At 41.1% G+C, this 26,145-nt stretch overlaps 2 protein-coding genes across 3 annotated transcripts; both read left to right on the top strand.

Moving 5' to 3' along the window:
- Positions 1-750: 750 nt before the first annotated feature.
- Positions 751-8,062, top strand: LOC117448057 (long-chain fatty acid transport protein 2-like). Its single transcript, XM_034085145.2, has 10 exons — positions 751-1,272; positions 1,956-2,165; positions 2,630-2,785; positions 4,845-4,969; positions 5,054-5,248; positions 5,342-5,432; positions 5,854-6,052; positions 6,142-6,239; positions 7,216-7,346; positions 7,446-8,062. The coding sequence occupies exons 1-10, from the start codon at positions 819-821 to the stop codon at positions 7,620-7,622; spliced, it is 1,836 nt and encodes a 611-aa protein (XP_033941036.1). The 5' UTR covers positions 751-818; the 3' UTR covers positions 7,623-8,062.
- Positions 8,063-15,311: 7,249 nt separating this feature from the next.
- On the top strand, positions 15,312-25,325 carry LOC117448056 (long-chain fatty acid transport protein 2-like). Of its 2 annotated transcripts, XM_034085144.2 has the most exons (10): positions 15,312-15,809; positions 16,493-16,702; positions 21,017-21,172; positions 22,211-22,335; positions 22,420-22,614; positions 22,708-22,798; positions 23,222-23,420; positions 23,510-23,607; positions 24,593-24,723; positions 24,823-25,325. In XM_034085144.2, exons 1-10 carry the CDS (start codon positions 15,350-15,352, stop codon positions 24,997-24,999), a joined length of 1,842 nt encoding a protein of 613 aa, XP_033941035.1. In that variant the 5' UTR covers positions 15,312-15,349; the 3' UTR covers positions 25,000-25,325. The 2 variants fall into 2 exon arrangements, with proteins under 2 accessions (XP_033941035.1, XP_071059645.1); XM_071203544.1 differs by lacking the exon at positions 21,017-21,172.
- The last annotated feature ends 820 nt before the right edge of the window (positions 25,326-26,145 follow it).

The following is a 26,145-nucleotide window of genomic DNA, read 5'->3' as shown; positions in this document are numbered from 1 at the left end:
TTTGTTTTTGCGGAGGGATCTAGATCGGCATGAAGGCACATTGTGCAATGTGGACATTATCCCGGAGATCTCTTTTTGTCCCCCTCTTCTCCCCGCTGCAGCCTAGCAGCTGATCTCAAAGCACGCTCCCCTCTCCTGCAGGGAGAAAAACTATATTTATATACTTTATATAGGTTGATACAGTAGCCCCTTTTTTTTAAAATACTTTTTATAGGTGTTGCCATCTGTTTTGTGTAGCATGGTTCTACAAGCAAGTCAATGCATTCATTGGGTGGTATCAGAGAGTTACACGGGTCTGTAAATGCAATGAAAACAATTGGCCACAGCAAATAATTTATATTAAACATGTAATTTTTACTTTTGAATACTTCAGTACAAAGGATGTATTGAATAATTTAAGTGATATATGTGTACACATATAAATCATTAGTCAAAACAGGGCTACATTTGATTTAATTAAAAGGTATAATATGTGGTAAACTGAAGAGCCCTTTGGGAGCCGAAAGAGCCGGCTCTTCTTGGTGAGCCAAATGATCCGGCTCACCAAGAAGAGCCGGAATTCCCATCACTAGAACGAATGACTTCTTCTGCGAGGATTTATAAAAGCAGCTGGAATCCCTTAAGTTGCATTACTGCCACCTACAGTATGTATTTCTGCTGAGTGTCATTCTATTGGATAAAAAAAGTTAGGAAACGCCCCTATAGGATCCGCCCCTATAGGATGCGCCTCCTTGCTGCGGTCTGCAGCCAGACCCATCTCTTACTGGTCTTACACTGGTCAGACTTCCACAGGCAGCTGGAGTTGATCACACATCACCATGCTTGTCTGGATAGTGTTTGCCGCGGTGGGTCTTCTCGCCTTATTTTTCCGCAATCCGCACTTTTTCCAGGATGTCCAATTCGTGCGTAAAAAGTTGAAAACGAGGAGCCGCATCCTGAAATACATGCAGACCAACTACTCAATACTGGATCGGTTCATAGACGCAGAGAAGGAGCATCTACACAAGCCGTTCATCCTGTTTGGAGATGAGACCTTTACCTATCGGGACGCGGAGGAGCTCAGTAACAAGGCGGCCCGGGTGTTCCTGCAGAGCGGCCTGCTGAACCAAGGAGACACGGTCGCGCTGTTCCTCGGAAATGAGCCGGTGTTTCTGTGGCTGGGTTTGGTGAAGATCGGATGTTCCGCTGCTTTCCTCAACTGCAACATCAGATCCAAGTCCCTGTTACACTGCTTCAAGTGCAGCGGAGCCAGGACTCTGGTCGCTGCGGAAGGTAATCAGGTTTACTTGAGATGGGCGTCTTGAAAACAAGTGCTGGATCTATGTGATGTGCCCTAACTTCAGTGTAGGTTTTTAGGGAGATCAGTCTTTCTTTTAATCAATTAATTGAGTAAACTAATTAAAATCATTGTTTTAATAATAAGAAATGTTTTCGGAGTAGAACTGTCACTGTTTTAAGTCAGTTTTTTATTTTTATTTTGTAAAGGCTCTGGGAGATGCAATTTGCTTTCGACTAGGCCTAATTCATTTCTTTAGAGTAAGAAGTAACTAAAAGTAAACTTGTGTCACGTGGAACTATCTTTTTTTTCAAGTAAATGTCCTTTTAGTGTCAGAAAGGAATGCACAGAGGATAGGCAAACTCATAATGTGGACATCATAACGTGAACCATACGTACATGACAATTTGCTGCAGGGGAAATGATCTAAATACAGCAGTGCCTTGTCACAATTTCCACTTCCACTAAATAATGGTTTCCCCCTTGAACTCTCAGATGGTTTTTTTCAGGAGGTAAAAGTATCCACATTTAAAAAAACAAGTAGATTAAATAAGATCAAAAATAATTGGTTTTTTTCGACTTTACTTCTGAACACTGGTGCATGTGCAGTTAACCACTGCCTCAGCTGCAGGGAAGCACACAGGTGCAGAGGAGATGCTCATTTTTATTTTCTTGTCAGAGTTACAGGATTCTGTGGACGAGGTCTTGCCCGCTCTGTTGGAGCAGCAGGTCACTGTGTTCATCCTGACTGACAGATGCCAGACTGCAGATGTGAAGAGCTTCAAAGATAAAATGAGCCAGGCCTCCTCTGAGCCGCTGTCCAAGGATTTAAGGTCACATTTAACCCTGCGGAGTCCAGCAGCCTACATTTACACATCCGGGACAACAGGTGAGTTTCCTCAGGTGCAGAAATCCCCTTTTGAATGAGCAATAACTGACCTGAGTTACCTGGACTTCTTGTTAAAAAAAGTCTCGAGGAATTAAAGTTGAATTCAGTAAGGACACTTTGTTTCTCTTGAATTTCTTTAAGGTGAATACAAAAAACATAAACAGAAGAAAGTCTTGATGAATTAAAGTCATTGAGGACAAGTGAAAATGCACATATTTCGGAAAGTAGAGAGCATATAAATGATGTTTTTCATATTGTTTTGCTGTTTTAATACACGTCCAACATTTACTTAAGTTCATCAAAACATCTTTGTCCCCAGTGGATATTTATCAAGTTGTTTTCAAGAATTTAAAGTAACATGAGTTGATACAAATGGTACAATGGTTATTCTGAGGGTGAAATAGGCCTATTTCTTAAAATGTTCAGTGTACAACACAACATGCCTCTGGCTTCTCTTTCAACAGGTTTCCCTAAAGCAGCTATGGTCTCTCATGCCAAACTGTGGCAAGTAGCCTGCTTCCTGTCTCTAGCAGGAATTAACTCTGATGATGTGATTTATATCAGCCTCCCACTTTATCACACCACCGGCTTCCTTGGATTTGCTTCAGCTATTGAGAGAGGTAAACACTTGGGTATATATCTAATGATCTGGTAAGGAAATGTTTTAACAGCATCAGTAGTCAGGGTTGGGTTGTAACGGAATACATGTAACGGCGTTACGTAATCAGAATACAAAAATCAAGTAACTGTATTCAGCTCGCGTTACATTTGAAAAACGAGTAATCTGATTACAGTTACTTTCGTAAACCTGAAGTGAATACATTTTGGATTACTTATTGGAATTATTGGTGGAAAGATTTCCTCACAACATTTAATATTCATTACTAAAGGTACAGCGGAATCATCACAGCGCACAAAACCTATTACCGCCGCAGATGGGCCAAAAAAGCGTTTGAAAAAAAATCGCGGGTCCGCTCGCTCTGAAACAATAACAACGAAACATGGAGGAACAAGCCTTAGCCTTTAGCCTTACTAATGACTAATTACTAGCGAAAGGCGGTGCGAGCTCGTCTTCTCAGAGGCTGAGTTAACCCTCCCGCTGCCTCCTGGCGCTGCAGAGATGTCATGAAGTGAAGCAGGTTTTCCTTCTATAAAACAGCTGCGGGCAGCAGATACTGTGAGAGTCACGGACATGAATACATAGATCAAGGCAGACTGGTGCACACACTCTCCTCTCCTGTTTTGCCGATCAGGTGCTTAAACAAATATAGCTCTACACCCCTGGCCGAAATGTCCTTAAAATGAAGTCCGAGTTCGACATTTTAATTCATGTCCTGCCAACACTGGCAGGACAGAAGGCGACACGCCCTTTCTAAGCCGTGTCCCTCCCTCACTCCTCACATCCCAAGCTGCATCCCCAACAAGTATTATGTTGTTAAATCGTTTCAGATGTGATGTTTCAGTTGTGCTCTTGATAAGCCATTAAAACAGTAAAAACACGTTCAGTTTCCTTTTGCTTTTTGTGTCTCCTGTTCACCAAAACATACCCATTTTAGATGGTAAAAGAAAGTAATCTAAAAGTAATCTGATTACGTTACTTTTTAAAGACACGTAACTGTAACTGTATTCGGATTACTTTCAGAGCCATGTAATCAGTAACTGATTACATTTACAAAGTAACCCTCCCAACCCTGTCAGTAGTTTTGTTAGGCAATATAGACGTGTTATATTGTATTGTTCTCACTAATTCAACAAATGAATACATAGTTGGTTATTTTCAATCAGGGATAGCTCAGATAATAAAATATAAAGATTAAAGCACAGAGGGGTCGAGGAGAAACCCAGTCAGACTGACCCAATGGCATCGAACCCTAGCAATGAACAAACAAGCGAGCAGTGTATATGTGGAAGAATCTGAAAGACTGATCTCGGTTTGAAGATCCACTAAGTGAGGAGGAAGTGTCTGTTGTAGCAGGAGCAGCACAAGGCTCCCCATACTGCCCTGAACTCCAAGTATGCCAACTATTCCTTCCAGCACAAAGTCCGAGAGGAGTCAGAAATAGCCAGCCGCAAACATGACTTCACCGTGGGACCAGTTTGACGGAGATGTGGATGATATTCAGGAGGCAGCAAGGGGAGGGGGAAGCCAATCAAAAGCTGAAAGCCATGATGGCAAAACAAGTGTTATTGCCAGCATAAAAAACAATGAGGAGGTGAGGATTGACAACATCATGATGAAGATGAAAGCACTGAAGTTCGAGGAGGCAGAAGAACAGGATGCGTATCAGCCTGGCTCAGCTGATTTGCATCCTTCCAAAGAAGATCCAAATCCTCCTGTGGGCATTTGAGACATTGTGAAAGGCTCACAACTTGCTGCCTCTTTTTTTTCAACCCCATCAAGTTCAACACGGAGTCTCTGGAACATAATAACTGGAAAACTGTCCACCTCGCAGCCGCATCCTTCCTTGAGTCTGACTCCATCTTTGTCCAGATGGATCAGCGTAACTCTCTCTCTTATCATAGTTTTAGTAAACATTGGAGTTTTGTGGCACAGAGGAACAAGTCCTATAAATCTTTGCTGCACAGACATGTGTTTGTGGGTCGATCATAGATTTGTTGAGAGGCCAAAATTACCAATCCTATCCTCTCAGCTGTTTTTTTGTCTGTTGCTGTGTGTAGGTATCACAGTGGCTTTGAGGAGTAAGTTCTCTGTGTCGCAGTTCTGGAACGACTGCAGGAAATATGACGTCACCGTCATACAGTACATAGGGGAAATCATGCGTTACTTGTGCAACACACCAAAGGTATCACAGAACTAACATTGATGATACTCTAGTGCTCACCAGATATAAAGATAACAGTTTGTTTTAATGTTTTTTCCCCGACAGAAACCTAATGATCGAAGCCACAAAGTGAGACTTGCAATAGGCAACGGGATCAGAGCCGATGTTTGGAGGGACTTCATCAGCAGGTTTGGAAACGTTAAAATCAGAGAGTTTTATGGAGCGACTGAAGGGAATTTTGGTCTGATCAATTACAGCGGCAAGATCGGGGCTGTGGGCCGAGACTCCTTCCTCCATAGGGTAAATACCCAGATTTCATTTCACATTATGAAGTTAAAGCTTTTAATCAATGAGCAATGTTTTGACTTTACTTTTCTTTCTTTTATCTTGCAGAGATACTTTCCACACGCTGTGATCAAATTCGACGTTGAAACAGAAACACCTCTGAGGGACTCCTCTGGTTTATGCATAGAGGCTGCCAAAGGTACATTATTACCGGGGCTGTGGGGAACAGAAGTAGAAGTCACATTTTAAAATATAAAGAAATGTAGACTCAATGTACAAATATTGTACCATTTGGGAGCCCCCCCCCCCCAAGAAAGAAATACAGGAATAAATAAAAATGTTTGACATATTTTATACCTGACGGAGTAAAGAATGATTTTTAGAAACAATCTTTATATTATTATTTTGGTGAACTTTTGGACATGCAACTGTTTTTAACTATTATAACGTTTTACTCAAGTTGTTACTTGTAAGCAGCTCTTTTATTGAGCAAAATACTTATGTATCAGGTCAACACACCAGTATGTGTGTCTATATATTACAAACACGTACATATGTGTATCTATTTCACCTTGTGCTATAGTGAGTACGGGGTCATGATTGTGATGAACTAACTGCAGGTGAGCCTGGACTCTTGGTTTCTGAAATATCCTTGATGGCTCCGTTCTCGGGGTATATGGGAGACATGCAGCAGTCTGAGAAGAAGAGGCTGCATGACGTCCTGAGGAAAGGAGACTTGTACTTCAACACTGGTGACCTGCTGCGCATTGAGGAGGATAACTTCATCTACTTTCAGGATCGAGTGGGAGACACTTTCAGGTGAGTGCATCTTGGAGTTTCAGCCACCTGATGTTTGACATTCAATGACCTTGAACACAGCGTTAATGTGTGTTTGTTTCTAATGCTAGATGGAAAGGGGAGAACGTGGCTACAACTGAGGTGGCTGACGTGATCACGATGGTTGACTGCATTAAAGAAGCCAACGTTTATGGAGTGGAAGTGCCAGGTAACCTCACTGTATTATCTTCTCTTTGTTCTTTCTGTCACAGCAGAAAAGTGATGAGCAGAAACAGTGAAGTTACCGACAGCCGCAATTTACCAACTGTTGTTTTTGTCATTAAATAATCTGCATCAACGGGTTTTGTTGAGTAATGGCCTGTCTAATTTAGAGAATGTCTTTGATCACACAAGTTTATAATTTAATACCTCAGTGTTGTATTTTATATTGCGCCAGGTCTGCCAGGTTTTTATTGGAGTGTACAGGTGTTTTTCAGTAAACAGTCAGTAACATTTTATTACCCCTTTTTGTATAGCAGGTATTCACACTTGCTTAAATAGGACCCTGGTTATGTAAAGCAGTCAGGGCAAAGTACAAATAGGTGAGCTGAAAAGCTTTCCAGAAAACATGGGGGAAGTCGTTATTTTAATTTTACCCTATGATTTGTTCTGCTCACTAACATGTTCGACAATTGCAGTTGGCATCAACTTGGACATTAGTTGAAAAACCTCCGATATAAAAAGTATTTAATAAATTGTGCAGTGGAAAAACCGACTTTCGGACATTTAAAACAAAAATGTACCTGTTCTTACCTATTAAAATATCTGTTTATGATCCATTATAGCATTACAACATGCATTATATTGTAACAGGCTTACAATCTAGAGCCCTTGCTTCACAATTGTAGTTTGTACTGTTTTCAACTAGATCGAGACATGTTCTGCCTATAAGTTAAATGCATGCTATTTTTCTGGTTTCCACAAGGGGCATGCATTGCTGCTCAATATAATATCAAGTGATATTTCAATTTTGTCATTTTATTTTTACACACACCTCCTGTGAAGGACATCAAAGCTATTTTTACTCCTTCACATGCAACCTGATAACATTCATTCCCTGCTCACAATTTGTAATTGTTTCGAAGCTCAAGCTGAAATGACCTCTGCAGAATATGTTTATTTCACTTCTGTTTAACTTATTCCAGGTCATGAGGGGAGAGCAGGAATGGCTGCCATTAACTTAACTGAAGGACTCAGATTTGACTCGGCAGCTGTTTTCAAACATGTTGAAAACTTCCTGCCGGCCTACGCAAGGCCACGATTCCTGAGGATTCAGGTACTTCAACTCCAGTATTTTCTATACTTTACTAAATTGCTTTGGTTTACACATTTTATTCTTTCCTTCCCTTAATAACTCATTGTTCTGTGATTACAGAGCTCCTTTGATGTTACAGGCACATTTAAGAATTTGAAGATGAAGCTGGTGGCGGAGGGTTTCAACCCAAATCAAATCACCGACACGCTCTACTTTCTGGATGAAAAAGACAAGAGTTATGTCCCACTTACCGTGGACAAATTTAACTTGATCACCTCAGGCCAGATCAAAATGTAAAGTCTTCACCTGATGCATTGTCACATATCAGCCACCTCTGATGTCCAGTGGAGTCTTGCGATTTTATCATATTGGTTCAAATGTGTACTTCTACTTTTTCAGTAATTTCATGTTTATTACTATTTGACTTAAATCCTCCTGTAAAAAGGAGCTGAGATGAAATGTTAGTTTTTTTTTTTTTGTGTGAAACAGAGCTGATTCAAACGGTGACGTCTCGCTGTGGACCATTCTGGTCAATTGAGGCCATTGTATGTGTAGGAGCTGGACACTCAGCATGTAAACAACACATTTCTTCTTGTGTCATTGTTGACTTCTTGTTGTCCCCCTCTTTGGGGATCCATTTGAGGAACATTTATTTATATTTCTGATAATTTTATGAATTAAATTGTACTTATATTCTATAATTAAACTCTGGGCTTTTATTGTAGCACTCAAAATCACACATTCATCTTATTTCTACTAGAACAACATAGTAATGCAGTTGCTTGTTAGTTAGGCCCTGTCCACACAGAGGAAACGGGTTGTATCCGCTACAGTTCTCTATGGTATAGAAGGTTCGTCCACATGAGGCCGACACGTATACGCGGATAATGATAACGTCTCCCAAGGTGGGTAGATCTGCGGACGAAACACTTGCGGTTCCGTGTGTACGCACTATACGATCATTTTCTGATAACGATGACGCCATACCACCCGCCTATCCCCTCCTCTGCTGCTCACCCCCGCGTCATTGCTGATGTGTTTCGCCAACAACAACAATGGCGGATCACAGGGTTGCTTTCGTGCTCCATACGCTACTGACCATGTTAGTGCAAAATCTACAGCTCCTCTACCACAACCATTAGATCATTAAAGAAAAGAAAACCAAGTTTAATATTTCAAAATTAGTGATCTGTACATAGACTAGGCCTCCCATATAACCTGGCTGAGCCAATATAAAACAATCAGCCTAATAACTTTTCAATACATTATTGATTACTATTTTTGAGGTACTTTTAGGTTGGCAGTGAACACAAGTCAGAGGTAAATGGTGTACTTCTACTCCACTACATGTATTTAATACCTTTAGTTACTTCACAGATGTGGATGAATGGTGTGAAATATAACCAAGTGTTAAATCAGACTTTAGTCTGGAGTAAATCCACAAGCTACCCTGCAGTATACAAAGTCATTCAAACTAGCTGCACCTTCACCAGCTTTGAGAACACTTTCATGATCAACCATTATAAAACATATCATAGATATTATTCTGAAATGGACCAATCTGCACAATGACTACTTTTACTGTCGCTACTTTCACTATATTCTGATGATAATACTTTTCTACTTTCACTTGAGGAACATTTTGAATGCAGGACTTTTACTATAACAGAGTATTCCTACACTCTGGTACTTCTACTTTTACTCAAGTTCAAGATCTGAGTACAAACTACTTTTACTCAAGTACAAGATCTGAGTACTTATAATTTCACTACAAGATCTGAGTACTTTTACTCAAGTACAATATCTGAGTACTTATTCCACCTCTGGTTTAGTCTGAATTGTAGCCACAAAATCACGCAGAGCTGCATAAAAATAGACTCACAATGGTAACAAGTGGAAAATAATATTTACAAATGTATACAATGATTTGTAGGTCATTTTGACTACTCAAGACACCTGACTTATACATCTTCAAAGGAAGACTGTGTTCATTCTACAATTACATGGGATTAAAGCAAAATGTAGTTTTACTTGTATAATACCTTTTTTTACAATTTTATATAAAAGACAGTTTGTTTTCATCTGTTTTCAAATAAACAAAGTCTTGGCTTTCAGAATATTAAACTTGTTTCGGCAAATACAGATGATAAATACAACTTTGAAGCTTGTAACGGCATAATTACAAGCGGAGAACGGAGTAATGTAACATCACAGCAAGCATAACAACAGTCGGTGTTTCTTGTGAGTGTTTCCCCGGTACACAAACGCAAAAATAAAACGCACACACACTCGCGAGCTTCCCCCAGACCAGTAATACAAACGAAAATGTGTCTTCGGGTCAATGTGACTGATTTCGATAGAGCAAGTCACATTTGGTTTAGGCACGAAACATACTACCAGTAGAAATACATTGCTTTCAAAATCGCTCTGTCGAATCAATAGATTATATTTCGTGACTATAACACGAAATGCCGTGAGAGCTTCATCCTCTGAACACCACAGGATGGCGACTGTAACGCTCCTCTGAAATGATTGTCCCCTGCAATTATTATTATCCCTCAATCGAGTTCGCTATTCAGCTAGCTAACGTTAGCTTAAACAAACGTAACATGCAACGTTAGCCTAATCTAAAATGCTCTCTACGGCGTACCTTTCATGTGGCTCGTCAGCGCAGACTCTCGCATCGTTATTTTTGCAAACTTTGCAGGAGGCTACTCGTGGGCTTGACCATGGCTTGTATTTGTCTTCTGCTAGCCAACGCTCGTTGAAACTGCAACCTCCTGGCACACAGTCATCTATCTCTCATCAGAATGCCCAGGTCACACGTAACACAAACACTTGCAGGTCGTGCGCATAGCGCGGGAAGGTGCAGCGGAGCTGTTTTATGTAGAAGCGAAGCAATTCTTTTCTTTTAATCTAAAAAGCGAACTATTCAGTCACAGCAATTTATTGTAAAAGTAAAGCATTTACATTTTCAAGCACTTTATCTCAATTTCAAGCACCATTCCCAAAATGCAAGCACTTTCCCAACCTTGAAAACACCACGTCAAATTTCAAGCATTTTCAAGGATTTCAAGCACCCGTACGAACCCTGCATATTGTAACCTTAGTTCTATAAGCACAGGGGGAGCACTCTACTGGACTCTATGAGTACTACTCTCATCAATGATACGCGAGCGTTCACACACTGAAGTTGTAAACGTAGCCGGCCAATCAGGGCGAGCCTACCTGAATGTGTGCGCATATAAGGCAGCTACACCTCCAGACTGTCATCCTCCACCCTCTTCAGCGAGCGGCATAGGAGCACCGCCTGTGCTTATAGGAATAGGGTTACAATACGTAACCCCCGTTCTATCTCACACAGGCTCCGCCCTCTATTGGACTCTATGGGTACAGTGGGTGGAGCCCCGATGGATAAACGCTCTGTCGTCCTACATCATCGACCCACCACACTGCCCCTGACCGGCCTTTGGTCAGGGGCCGCACCCCAACTCCAACAGCCACCGCACCCCAACTTCCTATCATCCGGTTGTGGCCGTGGAGAAGTCGGGGCCGCAGCTTACTTGGCTGGGTAGAGCCTAATTGGTCTGAATAAGCCCATAGCTCCACCATGCAGGTGCCAGCACAAGTGACTATACACTGCATAATATATTTCCCAGGTCCCTAAGGAGCATGGGGAGAACGTAAGTGCACCATATCCCCCACACTCACACACGCTTACCTCGTGTAGAGTGTGCATGGACCGTAGTGGGGAAGGCTCTCCCCACCTTCCAGCCCTGTATATGGGGCTTACTGTGCACCACGTTTCCCAGGTCCCTAAGGAGCATGGGACAACGTAAGTGCATTATGTCCCTGGGGGTCAGATACAGCTAACTGACCCACAGCCCTCCTCCTTTCACCAGTCCTGTGTTGCCCCAGCAAGCACCGACGATGAAAAAGGAGACAGACATGTCTTACGGCCCGTCTACACTACAGCGTCGACAGCGTCGAAAACTCCAATCTGCCCATTCACTTTCAATGGGGTGACGTCACGTTGCCTCGCTTTTTCGCCGAACTGAATTGTGGGTAGCAGAGCGGTCCGTCTCCGGCGTCAGAAGTTGAACAATGTTCAACTTCTGACGCCGGAGTAGCCAGCGCCAGCCAATCAAATCCCGTTTCTGAAAATCTGACAGCTGAAGCCGTAGCCAATCAAACCGCGTCTAAGCTGGGAGAGATATCCCGCCGTTCATTTCTATATTTCAAAAGAAGTTGGAGGAGAAACTAACTATCGCCGTAGCAATCACCCGGTTTTGTATGACCAGACCCTCTTCACCGGGATACAAACCGGAGGAACCAGGCATGGAGGGAGGTGGCAGAGACAGTGGGTGAAACTGGTAGGTTTTCGCCTGTTTGGGGAGTTTATATATATATTGCTCGCATAAAATCCCCGGGGTTTTTTGCTTTGTATGTCGGGGGTGGGAGATTCATGTGATTGGTTGTTGGTCGTGTTGCTTGAATAAAATCCCCAAGCTCCAGACACGCCCAGCTCCAAGCTTTTTTTGAAGCTGTAGTGTGGACGCTCCGTTAGAGATACTTACCTTATGAACGGGCCTGGCGTAGACCAAGACATCGCCGTGCATAGGTGGACGACTAAAGCCATCTAGCTGTATAACCCTTGACCTGGAAAAACTCCTAGGGTTCTTGGGAACAGAGGAGGGGTTCGGTCTGAGTGTCGGTCTGAGTGTCGCCCAGCTACGGTCACCACGAACCAGAAGGCAACTCGGGTGCACCGATAGAGCGGTCAGTTTGCATATGTTACCGGTCTCAGGATTGGGATCTGAGACGGCTGAGAACAATGACAAGAAGTCACACACGTTAGCGTATGGAATGTTCTGCTTTATTCAAAATCATAAAATATATTTATATCTCTCAAAATAACATAGTTCTTTATGTTTCTCAAGCACATATAGAATTAATTAAAACAATAAACTTTGAATTGAAATAAATCAACTTAAATACATTTGTAATATTCCCTTTTCTTTACACAATAATTGAATTATCTGTATATTGTGCATATATACTGTTGTGTATTATTAGAAAGACATTAATGAAGCACGGGACAGAGGATATGGGTACTAAGCTCTTTACTGTTGTTCATGCATCAACTCGCGGGCATACCCTTCTTCTCTCTACATTGTAGGTTACTCTGGTTACAGGGCGCCCCCTATTGGCAGGTGTATATCAGAACACAACATTTCCCCCCTTCTTAAAATTGTTACTTCTCCACTTGAACAGTACACATAACATTAGCATTTTAAACAGACACTTCTGTAGTAACCATCTGTAATAATAATAACTTCACATATCACAATTGCATGATGATGCAGAACATTTTCAAACATTAATTCAACCACAGTTTAAGTGACATAGTCCTCAATCCAAGCAGGCTGCTTTCTGCTTTCGCTGGTTCCTGCTCTGAGCACCATGCACTGTAGCTGGCTCAGCAGGCCTCACTTCTTCTGATGGAGGAGTGAATGTTTCTGGAAGCACCGACAGGTGTGAAGCATCCCAGGTTTTTCCATTATCAAGAGTGTAACTGTGAGGTCCTTTCTGCTGGGTCACTTTCAGAGGCTCACTGAACTTTGGCCTTCCCTTTTTGACATGCAGCGGGTTTCTCACACGCACCAGGCTTCCCGGATGTATTTTGGGAATCTTGGCATTTCTTTTGGCATCAGTGTATGTTTTCATGTGCCACTGTTTCTTTTCCACTCTGTCTCTCAGTTCCTGATCCTGAGTATCAGTAACTTATTAATTGTGTACTCATAGCTTCTCTTTTTTGACTTCATTTTCAAATAAGCTAGACATTAATCCTGGCTTTACTTTAATCATTAACAATGTTAGAGCCCTGCTAGCAACATTTTACACTCTAAAGGATTTATTTGTTAACTAATTTACTTTCTTGCAGATAAAGATTTGTGGCAGGATTGAGAGTTTGGTTCGCATTTTTCTTCCATACATGAGCTGGAAAGGAGATGTCCCTGTAGTGGCGTGAGGTGTAGCTCTGTAGACCTGAAGAAACTCAGCAACGTGAGCTTTCCACGGAGCGTTCTCTCTCTGTGCAGTGAGAATGCTTTCCTTCAGCACTCTATTTAGCCTCTCCACAGCTCCATTTCCTTCTGGATGGTAGATTGTAGTCCTGATGTGTTGGATGTCTCTTTCTTCTAGGAAAAAGGCAAGTTCTGAGGATGTGAATTGTGGACCGTTATCTGTCACCACAGAGACGGGGTTCCCTTTTTGGCTGAACACTGATCTCATGAAGGTGATCACTGTTGCAGTAGTGCATCTTGGGGCAAAACACACTTCTGGCCATTTTGAATAGTAGTCAGTCATAGTAATAGCAAACTTACAGTCCACCGGACCAGTCTCAAATGGGCCCACGATGTCGAGTGCAAGCTTTTGCCATGGCCCCTGAGGCAGAGGGACTGGTGTCATAGGTAGGGTTGGGTATCGTTTGAATTTCCACGATTCCGATTCTACTTTTCGATTCCGGTTCTTAACGGTTCTCAATTCCGATTCTTTGAGGGGCAGGGTAAAAAAAATGATTAAGTTCTTGTTGAGAAAAACAAGCATATCTGCCTTCTCAGGCATACCAGGAAGAAATGTTTGAACATTTTAAAGCAAAATGCTTCAATCTGGTGTACTTTAAGCAGAATTACTAGAGACTAGATATAGGGGGTACATAAACACCCATATGAAAAAGATCGGTTTACATTTGAATAATTAAATAAGTATGTGAGCATAACCAATAACCTACCATAGCCAATAACAAATACATGTAACGTATTTTATGTTTGTTGTTCATTCCTATCTTATTTTACTATTTTATTTATGCATATTTTTTTATCTCTCCAGTTTAAAACGATATGTCTGGTTTACTGTCCTATAGTTTACATTGGAATGATTTCAAACCTGTGTTATCCCAATAATTATAAAGGAGTGCCTTGGAAATATGTGTTTACATAAATTGTGATCAAAACGTTTGAGACCCACTGAGATAACTTAGACTAAAGTGAACTATCTAAACACTCAAGAGTCCTTTACCCAGGCCCAGTTCTACGGGGGTGCATAAGCCTCAGTTGAGTCGTTATGCACCCTCATTTGAAAAATGAAAAGTCAAAAATATTACATATATAATAGTAGTAATAATAATAAGAAGAAGAACAATATAGTTGAAATAAAATAAATTGTAATTGTGGTTAAATAACATTGTCTGCTGCATTTATTTGGTCAATTTAAACGGTAAGTAACGTTATTATGTCAGGTGTGCGTGACCTATGCCGCTGCGCGTTCGTCATCTGCAAGGTGCTTACAGAGCAGTCAATGATGGACAGTAATTATTATTATTATTAAAGTAATTATTTTCAATGCTATAAATTCGGTGTCTAATAAAATTCAAATACTTCTGTCTCTTGTTTGCCTCCATATCCTTGCTCCTACAACATCCATGTTTTTACAGCGCCACGGCTTCCACAGATGACATTTTTTTATGGATTTTTTGTCAAAGCACTTATTCATTGCTATCGGGATGTTAAAAGCATTCCATGGAATATAACAAAAAGTGTATCTCGAGTCGGTTTCTCAAACTTACCTACCCCACCTTTAAGATAACTCAAACATATCCAGGATATGTTTAACTGGCTTCGTAGTACAGGGCACTGGTGGCTCCAAGATAGTTTTTTGCTGTATTATTCAGTTTCTAACATAAATACACAACGTTTTGGGGTTTCCGACTTGGGGTGTGTGAGGGGGCGTTTTTCATTTGCTGACATTGGAGACAATCGTGAAAATATTGCAACTTTACTCTCAGTTTATCTTCATGTTGTTCCATTTTAATGTTTATCTTTTGTTAATCAGTGATCTGACGACATGATCGATTAGTAACCCTTATGCTGGCTGTGCTCCTCCTTTATGCTCCCACCTTCGTTTTATCTCCGTTATAAACTGATCAGACTTCCACAGGCAGCTGGAGTTGATCACACATCACCATGCTTGTCTGGATAGTGTTTGCCGCGGTGGGTCTTCTCGCCCTATTTTTCCGCAATCCGCACTTTTTCCAGGATGTCCAATTCGTGCGTAAAAGGTTGAAAACGAGGAGCCGCATCCTGAAATACATGCAGACCAACTACTCCATACTGGATCGGTTCATAGACGCAGAGAAGGAGCATCCACACAAGCCGTTCATCCTGTTTGGAGATGAGACCTTTACCTATCGGGACGCGGAGGAGCTCAGTAACAAGGCGGCCCGGGTGTTCCTGCAGAGCGGCCTGCTGAACCAAGGAGACACGGTCGCGCTGTTCCTCGGAAATGAGCCGGTGTTTCTGTGGCTGTGGCTGGGTTTGGTGAAGATCGGATGTTCCGCTGCTTTCCTCAACTGCAACATCAGATCCAAGTCCCTGTTACACTGCTTCAAGTGCAGCGGAGCCAGGACTCTGGTCGCTGCGGAAGGTAATCAGGTTTACTTGAGATGGGCGTCTTGAAAACAAGTGCTGGATCTATGTGATGTGCCCTAACTTCAGTGTAGGTTTTTAGGGAGATCAGTCTTTCTTTTAATAAATTAATTGAGTAAACTAATTAAAATCATTGTTTTAATAATAAGAAATGTTTTCGGAGTAGAACTGTCACTGTTTTAAGTCAGTTTTTTATTTTTATTTTGTAAAGGCTCTGGGAGATGCAATTTGCTTTCGACTAGGCCTAATTCATTTCTTTAGAGTAAGAAGTAACTAAAAGTAAACTTGTGTCACGTGGAACTATCTTTTTTTTCAAGTAAATGTCCTTTTAGTGTCAGAAAGGAATGCACAGAGGATAGGCAAACTCATAATATCGACATCATAATGTGAACCATACGTACATGACAATTTTCTGCAGGGGAAATGATCTAAATACAGCAGTGCCTTGTCACAATTTCCACTTCCACTAAATAATGGTTTCCCCCTTGAACTCTCAGATGGTTTTTTTCAGGAGGTAAAAGTATCCACATTTCAAAAAACAAGTAGATTAAATAAGATCAAAAATAATTGTTTTTTTTCGACTTTACTTCTGAACACTGGTGCATGTGCAGTTAACCACTGCCTCAGCTGCAGGGAAGCACACAGGTGCAGAGGAGATGCTCATTTTTATTTTCTTGTCAGAGTTACAGGATGCTGTGGACGAGGTCTTGCCCGCTCTGTTGGAGCAGCAGGTCACTGTGTTCATCCTGACTGACAGATGCCAGACTGCAGATGTGAAGAGCTTCAAAGATAAAATGAGCCAGGCCTCCTCTGAGCCGCTGTCCAAGGATTTAAGGTCACATTTAACCCTGCGGAGTCCAGCAGCCTACATTTACACATCCGGGACAACAGGTGAGTTTCCTCAGGTGCAGATATCCCCTTTTTGAATGAGCAATAACTGACCTGAGTTACCTGGACTTCTTGTTAAAAAAAAGTCTCGAGGAATTAAAGTTGAATTCAGTAAGGACACTTTGTTTCTCTTGCATTTATTTAAGGTGAATACAAAAAACATAAACAGAAGAAAGTCTCGAGGGGTGAGAACCAGAGGGGCGTAAGTGACATTTGACCAACTTTACAGGAGAGCCAAAACAAAAAACTACCATACTTTGTCTTGACTTTGTTTATTAAATTCAATCTTTAATATGAAAACTTCATAAACATGTGGATGACAATATACTTACTGAACAATATTTTGACTTTCATTGAAAAAAATATTCTTCTATCTTTTTTTTATTCGGAAGAAAGTCACATGCGCCTTTTTGGAACTAAGATTTTATCTCATATAAACTAAGAAAAAGGGCGTATCTGATCAAAATAGGAAAAAGGCTTTACATTTAGGAGTTCAAAAGTAACAGTAATCAATTGTTATAATAACAATATTATCCTTATATCATATTAGATCATTGAATGTAATTATTTAAAAAAAAAAAACATTAATAACCATTTTGCCAAATAGTTAATTGTTTAGCCAGTTCCCCAAATAACCAATTGAAAATAGGCTACAGAGTCCATTGTGATCATATCAAATATCAATATCACATTAGTTCACTGAATAACAATACATTCCATTAAACCTGGCCTAATAACTGTTTGGCAAATCAAAAACTACTTTAGAACATTGTATAGCAATATAATTATATACAACAACAGCATATTTTATGCAGATCATGTACGTTTCCGATTGATTTGAAAGGACATTTTGCCTACTCTGCCTGAATGACTTGCAAAGACTGGTAGAAGTCCACATAGGAGTGAGGGATACTCCCATTTGTGTGAGTACGTCTTTCTTTTTCACAGCAGTGATCCCAGGTGGACCTGTGTGCATCTTCTTTGGTTCAATTGCATGAGCACCTCTGGTCTCCTGCTTTCCAACTTGCAGCTTGGTCGGACAGCTCATATTTGAACTGAGTCCTTTTCGGATCCTCTTTTGTGTAGCACAGCCATTTCATTTTCTGCCAACTAACTGTTTGTCCCTCTGTGTCTTTGGTTCTGTTTCGGACCGTGTGTTGTAGGGCTGTGCAATTAATCGTATTTTAATCTCGATTACGATTTTGGCTTGCAACGAGGTCCACCATTTCCCTGCAGCGAGGCCCCCCCCGCCCCCCTGTTGACAGTTCACGAGCGTGCCCCCGCGACTTCATCCACCATATCACAGTCATCAATTAAGGACGCGCTTTACAGTGCCACGGCCTACTCAACCAGCTCGCAAGGACACAAAGATATAACACATGCCATCACATTCTACATAGCTAAAGACAATGTGCCCAGTTAGCACGGTTAGCAACCAGGGGTTTAAGCAACTGGCTAGTGGCTAACACTATGGACAAGCGTTACGCCATGCCATCTCGGCATCATTTCACCAGATCTGCACTGCCTGCCCTATATGACAAATGCCGTGGGGAATTTAAAAAAGATGTGGCTTCAGCTGAATACTTTGCAGTTGAGTTATACTTAAAGTTCAGGGTAATCAACTGTTAAAAAGATACTGTTCAAATTATTATTATTTTTTTTTTAAGTTCAATATGTTTTCAAAGTCAATGAATAATCGTATTTAATAATCGTGATATCATTATTGACCAAAAATAATCGTGATTATGATTTTTGCCATAATCGAGCAGCGTGTTGTGAGAAGGACTTGAAATCCAGAAAGTCACTGTGCCCAAGCTCAATCATCTTCTATGGCATGTTGGCACCTCCTTGCCATCCTCACAACAGTATAGTACCCCTCCGAACTGTACAAAGGCCCTTTTTTTCTGTCGGTCTCAATGGCTGCATGAATACTGTCACATTCCATCTTGCTGTGTCCAGACTCAATGAATGGAGATGGGCAAGTTGTTGACTGCATGGAGACACATGGCACTAAAACCAGCATTCCTGTTCTGCCCACCACATGTGTCAGAGTACAGCACCACATGCTCAGTACCTGAAAGAGTTGACAGATACTGGAACATGCGTGCTGATCTCTGATGAGTTTAATTCTCTGTTGAAGATGGATCTGTAGAAACTAAGTTTCCTTTGTCATTCAGCATTGACTTTGAATCCTGGATTATTTCATTCTCTTCATCAAGCTCTTCTGCATCTTGAAATAAGCTTAGTAACACTCAGGGGCGGCGGGTGCTGTAGGCTAGGGAAGGCTATGCCTTCCCAAATATTTGTGTCACTGCATCCTGGTAAAATAAAAATATAATTTATAATGTTTGTGTCTTTGACATTAGCACTGCTATGCAGCCACCTGTGCCCTGGACTACGAAGCCAGTTCAAACCCTGGATATGTTTGAGTTATCTAAACTAACCCTAACAAACGAGATCTCGACGCTGGTTAATATCAAGTCGGTAAATCAAGTAGCCAGGGCTTCTCTCTCCAGCTGAGTGCGCGTTCACGTGAAAGGGGTGGGGTTAGCAACATTTGACCAATCCCAAACAGGGACAAGTGTACTGACAGCGCAACGTCATACTTCATTAATGAAAAGTAAACTAATATTAGACAAATATGAACTTTAAAGTTCATATTTGTCTAATATTAGTCATCCATGACTTAAACATAATAATCCAGGATACAAGCCACCTGCAAGGTGAATACAGAACTGGTTACAAAATAAATAAACGACAGAGTGTTTGAAAGCGTAACAGTTTTATGATATCACTGCCCCATCTAAGACACGAGTGGATCTGACTTTAATTACATTTGAGTTGAGTGTTTCGTCAACCTAATGTGTTGCTTAAAATAATACTTCTGCATACAGTATGTGACACTGTGAGTGTTGCACGGCCAGATACGGCTCAGCTGACTCAGATAAGGAGATAATATAGGCTATGATATTATATGATCGATGATCTGATTGAATGTGATATGAACGATAAGTGCGACACGTCGGCGTCTTCTCTGCATACAGCATGTTGGAGCTATATATCTCTTTATATTATTTAATAGTTTAAACATTTATTTTCTTGCTGTTTATAGTGTTTATTATTATCATTTATATGTATTCTTAATTAGCGTCATAAGTTAAAGTAGTTTCTATGCTTTTATTTTGAAGGCATGTTTTGGGCACGGGGTGATTAGAGCACCTGGTGTAATTGTATATATTGGAGACAGGTGGGTTGTGGGAGCCAGAGCACTAGTAGGCAAACGTTTTTTTATCAGGGTTTTTCCAACCACAAGAAAGGAAAGCCATAGGAAAGGTTCAAAGGAACCAACCATAGGAAACCTGTTCATTGTCAATGATATTGGATCATAATAAATGCACAACGGAGAATCTTGTCTGGACCTGGATCATTGCCCTGCGTAATATCCGCTAACTAGTGCCTCAGCGGCTGTTAAGTTATCTGTTTTAGTTCTATATGATTTTGGCCGCTATACAGCAGTTTAAACTGTATTTCCTTTATCCTGTAATAGCTTCGTACACTGAGCTCTGATTGGTCAGCAGGCGGTGCTTTCACTGAGTTGATCTCTTTTCTATAGACGCCGGAGGCGGGCAGCGTCAGGTAAAAAAAGTGATTTAGCCTTCCCAAACCTGAGCCTCACGCGCCGCCTATGGTAACACTTCTTCAGCAGTGAAAAGCTTTCTTCTCATGGTTGACCTGGCTTGCTTACATATGGTGTCAGCCATTTTGACTCAAGTGCTATCCAAAGGCTTTACCCATAATACATTTCTCAGGGCCAAAAGGGTGTAAGTGCACTTACGTCCTTTTGGCCCCAAATAGTTCAGTGTGTTCTGTGTTAGGTCTTTTGGTTTTTGATGAATAACTCTGGATTAGTTTTGAATTCACATGCACCCTTTTGGCAGTAGAAAGAGCTCATCGAGAGCTTTCATTTGATATATATAACTCATTTTTGACCAAAATGTCACTTACGCCCCTCTGACACCCCTTGTCTTGATGAATTAAAGTCATTGAGGACAAGTGAAAATGCACATATTTCGGAAAGTAGAGAGCATATAAATGATGTTTTTCATATTGTTTTGCTGTTTTAATACACGTCCAACATTTACTTAAGTTCATCAAAACATCTTTGTCCCCAGTGGATATTTATCAAGTTGTTTTCAAGAATTTAAAGTAACATGAGTTGATACAAATGGTACAATGGTTATTCTGAGGGTGAAATAGGCCTATTTCTTAAAATGTTCAGTGTACAACACAACATGCCTCTGGCTTCTCTTTCAACAGGTTTCCCTAAAGCAGCTATGGTCTCTCATGCCAAACTGTGGCAAGTAGCCTGCTTCCTGTCTCTAGCAGGAATTAACTCTGATGATGTGATTTATATCAGCCTCCCACTTTATCACACCACCGGCTTCCTTGCATTTGCTTCAGCTATTGAGAGAGGTAAACACTTGGGTATATATCTAATGATCTGGTAAGGAAATGTTTGAACAGAATCAGTAGTTTTATTAGGCAATATAGACGTGTTGTATTGTATTGTTCTCACTAATTCAACAAATGAATACATAGTTGGTTATTTTCAATCAGGGATAGCTCAGATAATAAAATATAAAGATTAAAGCACAGAGGGGTCGAGGAGAAACCCAGTCAGACTGACCCAATGGCATCGAACCCTAGCAATGAACAAACAAGCGAGCAGTGTATATGTGGAAGAATCTGAAAGACTGATCTCGGTTTGAAGATCCACTAAGTGAGGAGGAAGTGTCTGTTGTAGCAGGAGCAGCACAAGGCTCCCCATACTGCCCTGAACTCCAAGTATGCCAACTATTCCTTCCAGCACAAAGTCCGAGAGGAGTCAGAAATAGCCAGCCGCAAACATGACTTCACCGTGGGACCAGTTTGACGGAGATGTTGATGATATTCAGGAGGCAGCAAGGGGAGGGGGAAGCCAATCAAAAGCTGAAAGCCATGATGGCAAAACAAGTGTTATTGCCAGCATAAAAAACAATGAGGAGGTGAGGATTGACAACATCATGATGAAGATGAAAGCACTGAAGTTCGAGGAGGCAGAAGAACAGGATGCGTATCAGCCTGGCTCAGCTGATTTGCATCCTTCCAAAGAAGATCCAAATCCTCCTGTGGGCATTTGAGACATTGTGAAAGGCTCACAACTTGCTGCCTCTTTTTTTTCAACCCCATCAAGTTCAACACGGAGTCTCTGGAACATAATAACTGGAAAACTGTCCACCTCGCAGCCGCATCCTTCCTTGAGTCTGACTCCATCTTTGTCCAGATGGATCAGCGTAACTCTCTCTCTTATCATAGTTTTAGTAAACATTGGAGTTTTGTGGCACAGAGGAACAAGTCCTATAAATCTTTGCTGCACAGACATGTGTTTGTGGGTCGATCATAGATTTGTTGAGAGGCCAAAATTACCAATCCTATCCTCTCAGCTGTTTTTTTGTCTGTTGCTGTGTGTAGGTATCACAGTGGCTTTGAGGAGTAAGTTCTCTGTGTCGCAGTTCTGGAACGACTGCAGGAAATATGACGTCACCGTCATACAGTACATAGGGGAAATCATGCGTTACTTGTGCAACACACCAAAGGTATCACAGAACTAACATTGATGATACTCTAGTGCTCACCAGATATAAAGATAACAGTTTGTTTTAATGTTTTTTCCCCGACAGAAACCTAATGATCGAAGCCACAAAGTGAGACTTGCAATAGGCAACGGGATCAGAGCCGATGTTTGGAGGGACTTCATCAGCAGGTTTGGAAACGTTAAAATCAGAGAGTTTTATGGAGCGACTGAAGGGAATTTTGGTCTGATCAATTACAGCGGCAAGATCGGGGCTGTGGGCCGAGACTCCTTCCTCCATAGGGTAAATACCCAGATTTCATTTCACATTATGAAGTTAAAGCTTTTAATCAATGAGCAATGTTTTGACTTTACTTTTCTTTCTTTTATCTTGCAGAGATACTTTCCACACGCTGTGATCAAATTCGACGTTGAAACAGAAACACCTCTGAGGGACTCCTCTGGTTTATGCATAGAGGCTGCCAAAGGTACATTATTACCGGGGCTGTGGGGAACAGAAGTAGAAGTCACATTTTAAAATATAAAGAAATGTAGACTCAATGTACAAATATTGTACCATTTGGGAGCCCCCCCCCCCCCCAAGAAAGAAATACAGGAATAAATAAAAATGTTTGACATATTTTATACCTGACGGAGTAAAGAATGATTTTTAGAAACAATCTTTATATTATTATTTTGGTGAACTTTTGGACATGCAACTGTTTTTAACTATTATAACGTTTTACTCAAGTTGTTACTTGTAAGCAGCTCTTTTATTGAGCAAAATACTTATGTATCAGGTCAACACACCAGTATGTGTGTCTATATATTACAAACACGTACATATGTGTATCCATTTCACCTTGTGCTATAGTGAGTACGGGGTCATGATTGTGATGAACTAACTGCAGGTGAGCCTGGACTCTTGGTTTCTGAAATATCCTTGATGGCTCCGTTCTCGGGGTATATGGGAGACATGCAGCAGTCTGAGAAGAAGAGGCTGCATGACGTCCTGAGGAAAGGAGACTTGTACTTCAACACTGGTGACCTGCTGTGCATTGAGGAGGATAACTTCATCTACTTTCAGGATCGAGTGGGAGACACTTTCAGGTGAGTGCATCTTGGAGTTTCAGCCACCTGATGTTTGACGTTCAATGACCTTGAACACAGCGTTAATGTGTGTTTGTTTCTAATGCTAGATGGAAAGGGGAGAACGTGGCTACAACTGAGGTGGCTGACGTGATCACGATGGTTGACTGCATTAAAGAAGCCAACATTTATGGAGTGGAAGTGCCAGGTAACCTCACTGTATATCTTCTCTTTGTTCTTTCTGTCACAGCAGAAAAGTGATGAGCAGAAACAGTGAAGTTACCGACAGCCGCAATTTACCAACTGTTGTTTTCGTCATTAAATAATCTGCATCAACGGGTTTTGTTGAGTAATGGCCTGTCTAATTTAGAGAATGTCTTTGATCACACAAGTTTATAATTTAATACCTCAGTGTTGTATTTTATATTGCGCCAGGTCTGCCAGGTTTTTATTGGAGTGTACAGGTGTTTTTCAGTAAACAGTCAGTAACATTTTATTACCCCTTTTTGTATAGCAGGTATTCACACTTGCTTAAATAGGACCCTGGTTATGTAAAGCAGTCAGGGCAAAGTACAAATAGGTGAGCTGAAAAGCTTTCCAGAAAACATGGGGGAAGTCGTTATTTTAATTTTACCCTATGATTTGTTCTGCTCACTAACATGTTCGACAATTGCAGTTGGCATCAACTTGGACATTAGTTGAAAAACCTCCGATATAAAAAGTATTTAATAAATTGTGCAGTGGAAAAACTGACTTTCGGACATTTAAAACAAAAATGTACCTGTTCTTACCTATTAAAATATCTGTTTATGATCCATTATAGCATTACAACATGCATTATATTGTAACAGGCTTACAATCTAGAGCCCTTGCTTCACAATTGTAGTTTGTACTGTTTTTAACTAGATCGAGACATGTTCTGCCTATAAGTTAAATGCATGCTATTTCTCTGGTTTCCACAAGGGGCATTGCTGCTCAATATAATATCAAGTGATATTTCAATTTTGTCATTTTATTTTTACACACACCTCCTGTGAAGGACATCAAAGCAATTTTTGTAACGTCACTTTACTCCTTCACATGCAACCTGATAACATTCATTCCCTGCTCACAATTTGTAATTTTTTTCGAAGCTCAAGCTGAAATGACCTCTGCAGAATATGTTTATTTCACTTCTGTTTAACTTATTCCAGGTCATGAGGGGAGAGCAGGAATGGCTGCCATTAACTTAACTGAAGGACTCAGATTTGACTCGGCAGCTGTTTTCAAACATGTTGAAAACTTCCTGCCGGCCTACGCAAGGCCACGATTCCTGAGGATTCAGGTACTTCAACTCCAGTATTTTTTATACTTTACTAAATTGCTTTGGTTTACACATTTTATTCTTTCGTTCCCTTAATAACTCATTGTTCTGTGATTACAGAGCTCCTTTGATGTTACAGGCACATTTAAGAATTTGAAGATGAAGCTGGTGGCGGAGGGTTTCAACCCAAATCAAATCACCGACACGCTCTACTTTCTGGATGAAAAAGACAAGAGTTATGTCCCACTTACCGTGGACAAATTTAACTTGATCACCTCAGGCCAGATCAAAATGTAAAGTCTTCACCTGATGCATTGTCACATATCAGCCACCTCTGATGTCCAGTGGAGTCTTGCGATTTTATAATATTGGTTCAAATGTGTACTTCTACTTTTTCAGTAATTTCATGTTTATTACTATTTGACTTAAATCCTTTTTTTTGTGTGAAACAGAGCTGATTCAAATGGTGACGTCTCGCTGTGGACCATTCTGGTCAATTGAGGCCATTGTATGTGTAGGAGCTGGACACTCAGCATGTAAACAACACATTTCTTCTTGTGTCATTGTTGACTTCTTGTTGTCCCCCTCTTTGGGGATCCATTTGAGGAACATTTATTTATGTTTCTGATAATTTTATGAATTAAATTGTACTTATATTCTATAATTAAACTCTGGGCTTTTATTGTAGCATTCAAAATCACACATTCATCTTATTTCTACTAGAACAACATAGTAATGCAGTTGCTTGTTAGTTAGGCCCTGTCCACACAGACGAAACGGGTTGTATCCGCTACAGTTCTCTATGGTATAGAAGGTTCGTCCACATGAGGCCGACACGGATACGCGGATAACGATAACGTCTTCCAAGGTGGGTAGATCTGCGGATGAAACGCTTGCGGTTCCATGTGTACGCTATACGATAATTTTCTGATAACGATTACGCCATACCCCCGCCTATCCCCTCCTCTGCTGCTCACCCCCGCGTCATTGCTGATGTATTTCGCCAACAATAACAATGGCGGATCACAGGGTTGCTTTCGTGCTCCATACGCTACTGACCATGTTAGTGCAAGATCAAGGCAGACTGGTGCACACACTCTCCTCTCCTGTTTTGCCGATCAGGTGCTTAAACAAATATAGCCAATATAGTGCAAAAAGCGCGGCGTGCGTTGCCGCTTCAACGCTTCTGCCCATTCACTTTGAATGGGGTGACGTCACGATTTGCCGAACTGCATTATGGGAGCAAAGCGTAGCTTCTCTCGCGGTGTTTGCTGCAAAAGTAGAGCAATGTATAAAATAGCAACTTTTGCCACCTCGACGGAGGCGTCAGCCAATCAAATCCCGCGTATGCAAATCTGACAGTACAAGCGTTAGCCAATCAAACCGCGTGTATGTTGGGAGAGCCAGACCGCAGTTATTTCCCATATGTCAAAAAATGGAGGA

The sequence above is a fragment of the Pseudochaenichthys georgianus genome, chromosome 6 (assembly GCF_902827115.2).
Source record: "Pseudochaenichthys georgianus chromosome 6, fPseGeo1.2, whole genome shotgun sequence".
Lineage (NCBI taxonomy): Eukaryota > Metazoa > Chordata > Actinopteri > Perciformes > Channichthyidae > Pseudochaenichthys > Pseudochaenichthys georgianus.
Note: the sequence above shows the minus strand (reverse complement) of the source record. Positions and strands in the feature narration are given on the sequence as shown.

What these genes read in the sequence shown, in the direction of transcription:
- LOC117448057 (XM_034085145.2), top strand. Translation starts at nt 819, where the DNA reads ATGCTTGTCTGGATAGTGTTTGCCGCGGTGGGTCTTCTCGCCTTATTT. An exon ending in TTACACATCCGGGACAACAG is followed by an intron (nt 2,166 to 2,629) that starts GTGAGTTTCCTC and finishes CTCTTTCAACAG; the next exon opens with GTTTCCCTAAAGCAGCTATG. An exon ending in ATGCATAGAGGCTGCCAAAG is followed by an intron (nt 5,433 to 5,853) that starts GTACATTATTAC and finishes AACTAACTGCAG; the next exon opens with GTGAGCCTGGACTCTTGGTT.
- LOC117448056 (XM_034085144.2), top strand. Translation starts at nt 15,350, where the DNA reads ATGCTTGTCTGGATAGTGTTTGCCGCGGTGGGTCTTCTCGCCCTATTT. An exon ending in GACTCTGGTCGCTGCGGAAG is followed by an intron (nt 15,810 to 16,492) that starts GTAATCAGGTTT and finishes TTTTCTTGTCAG; the next exon opens with AGTTACAGGATGCTGTGGAC. An exon ending in ATGCATAGAGGCTGCCAAAG is followed by an intron (nt 22,799 to 23,221) that starts GTACATTATTAC and finishes AACTAACTGCAG; the next exon opens with GTGAGCCTGGACTCTTGGTT.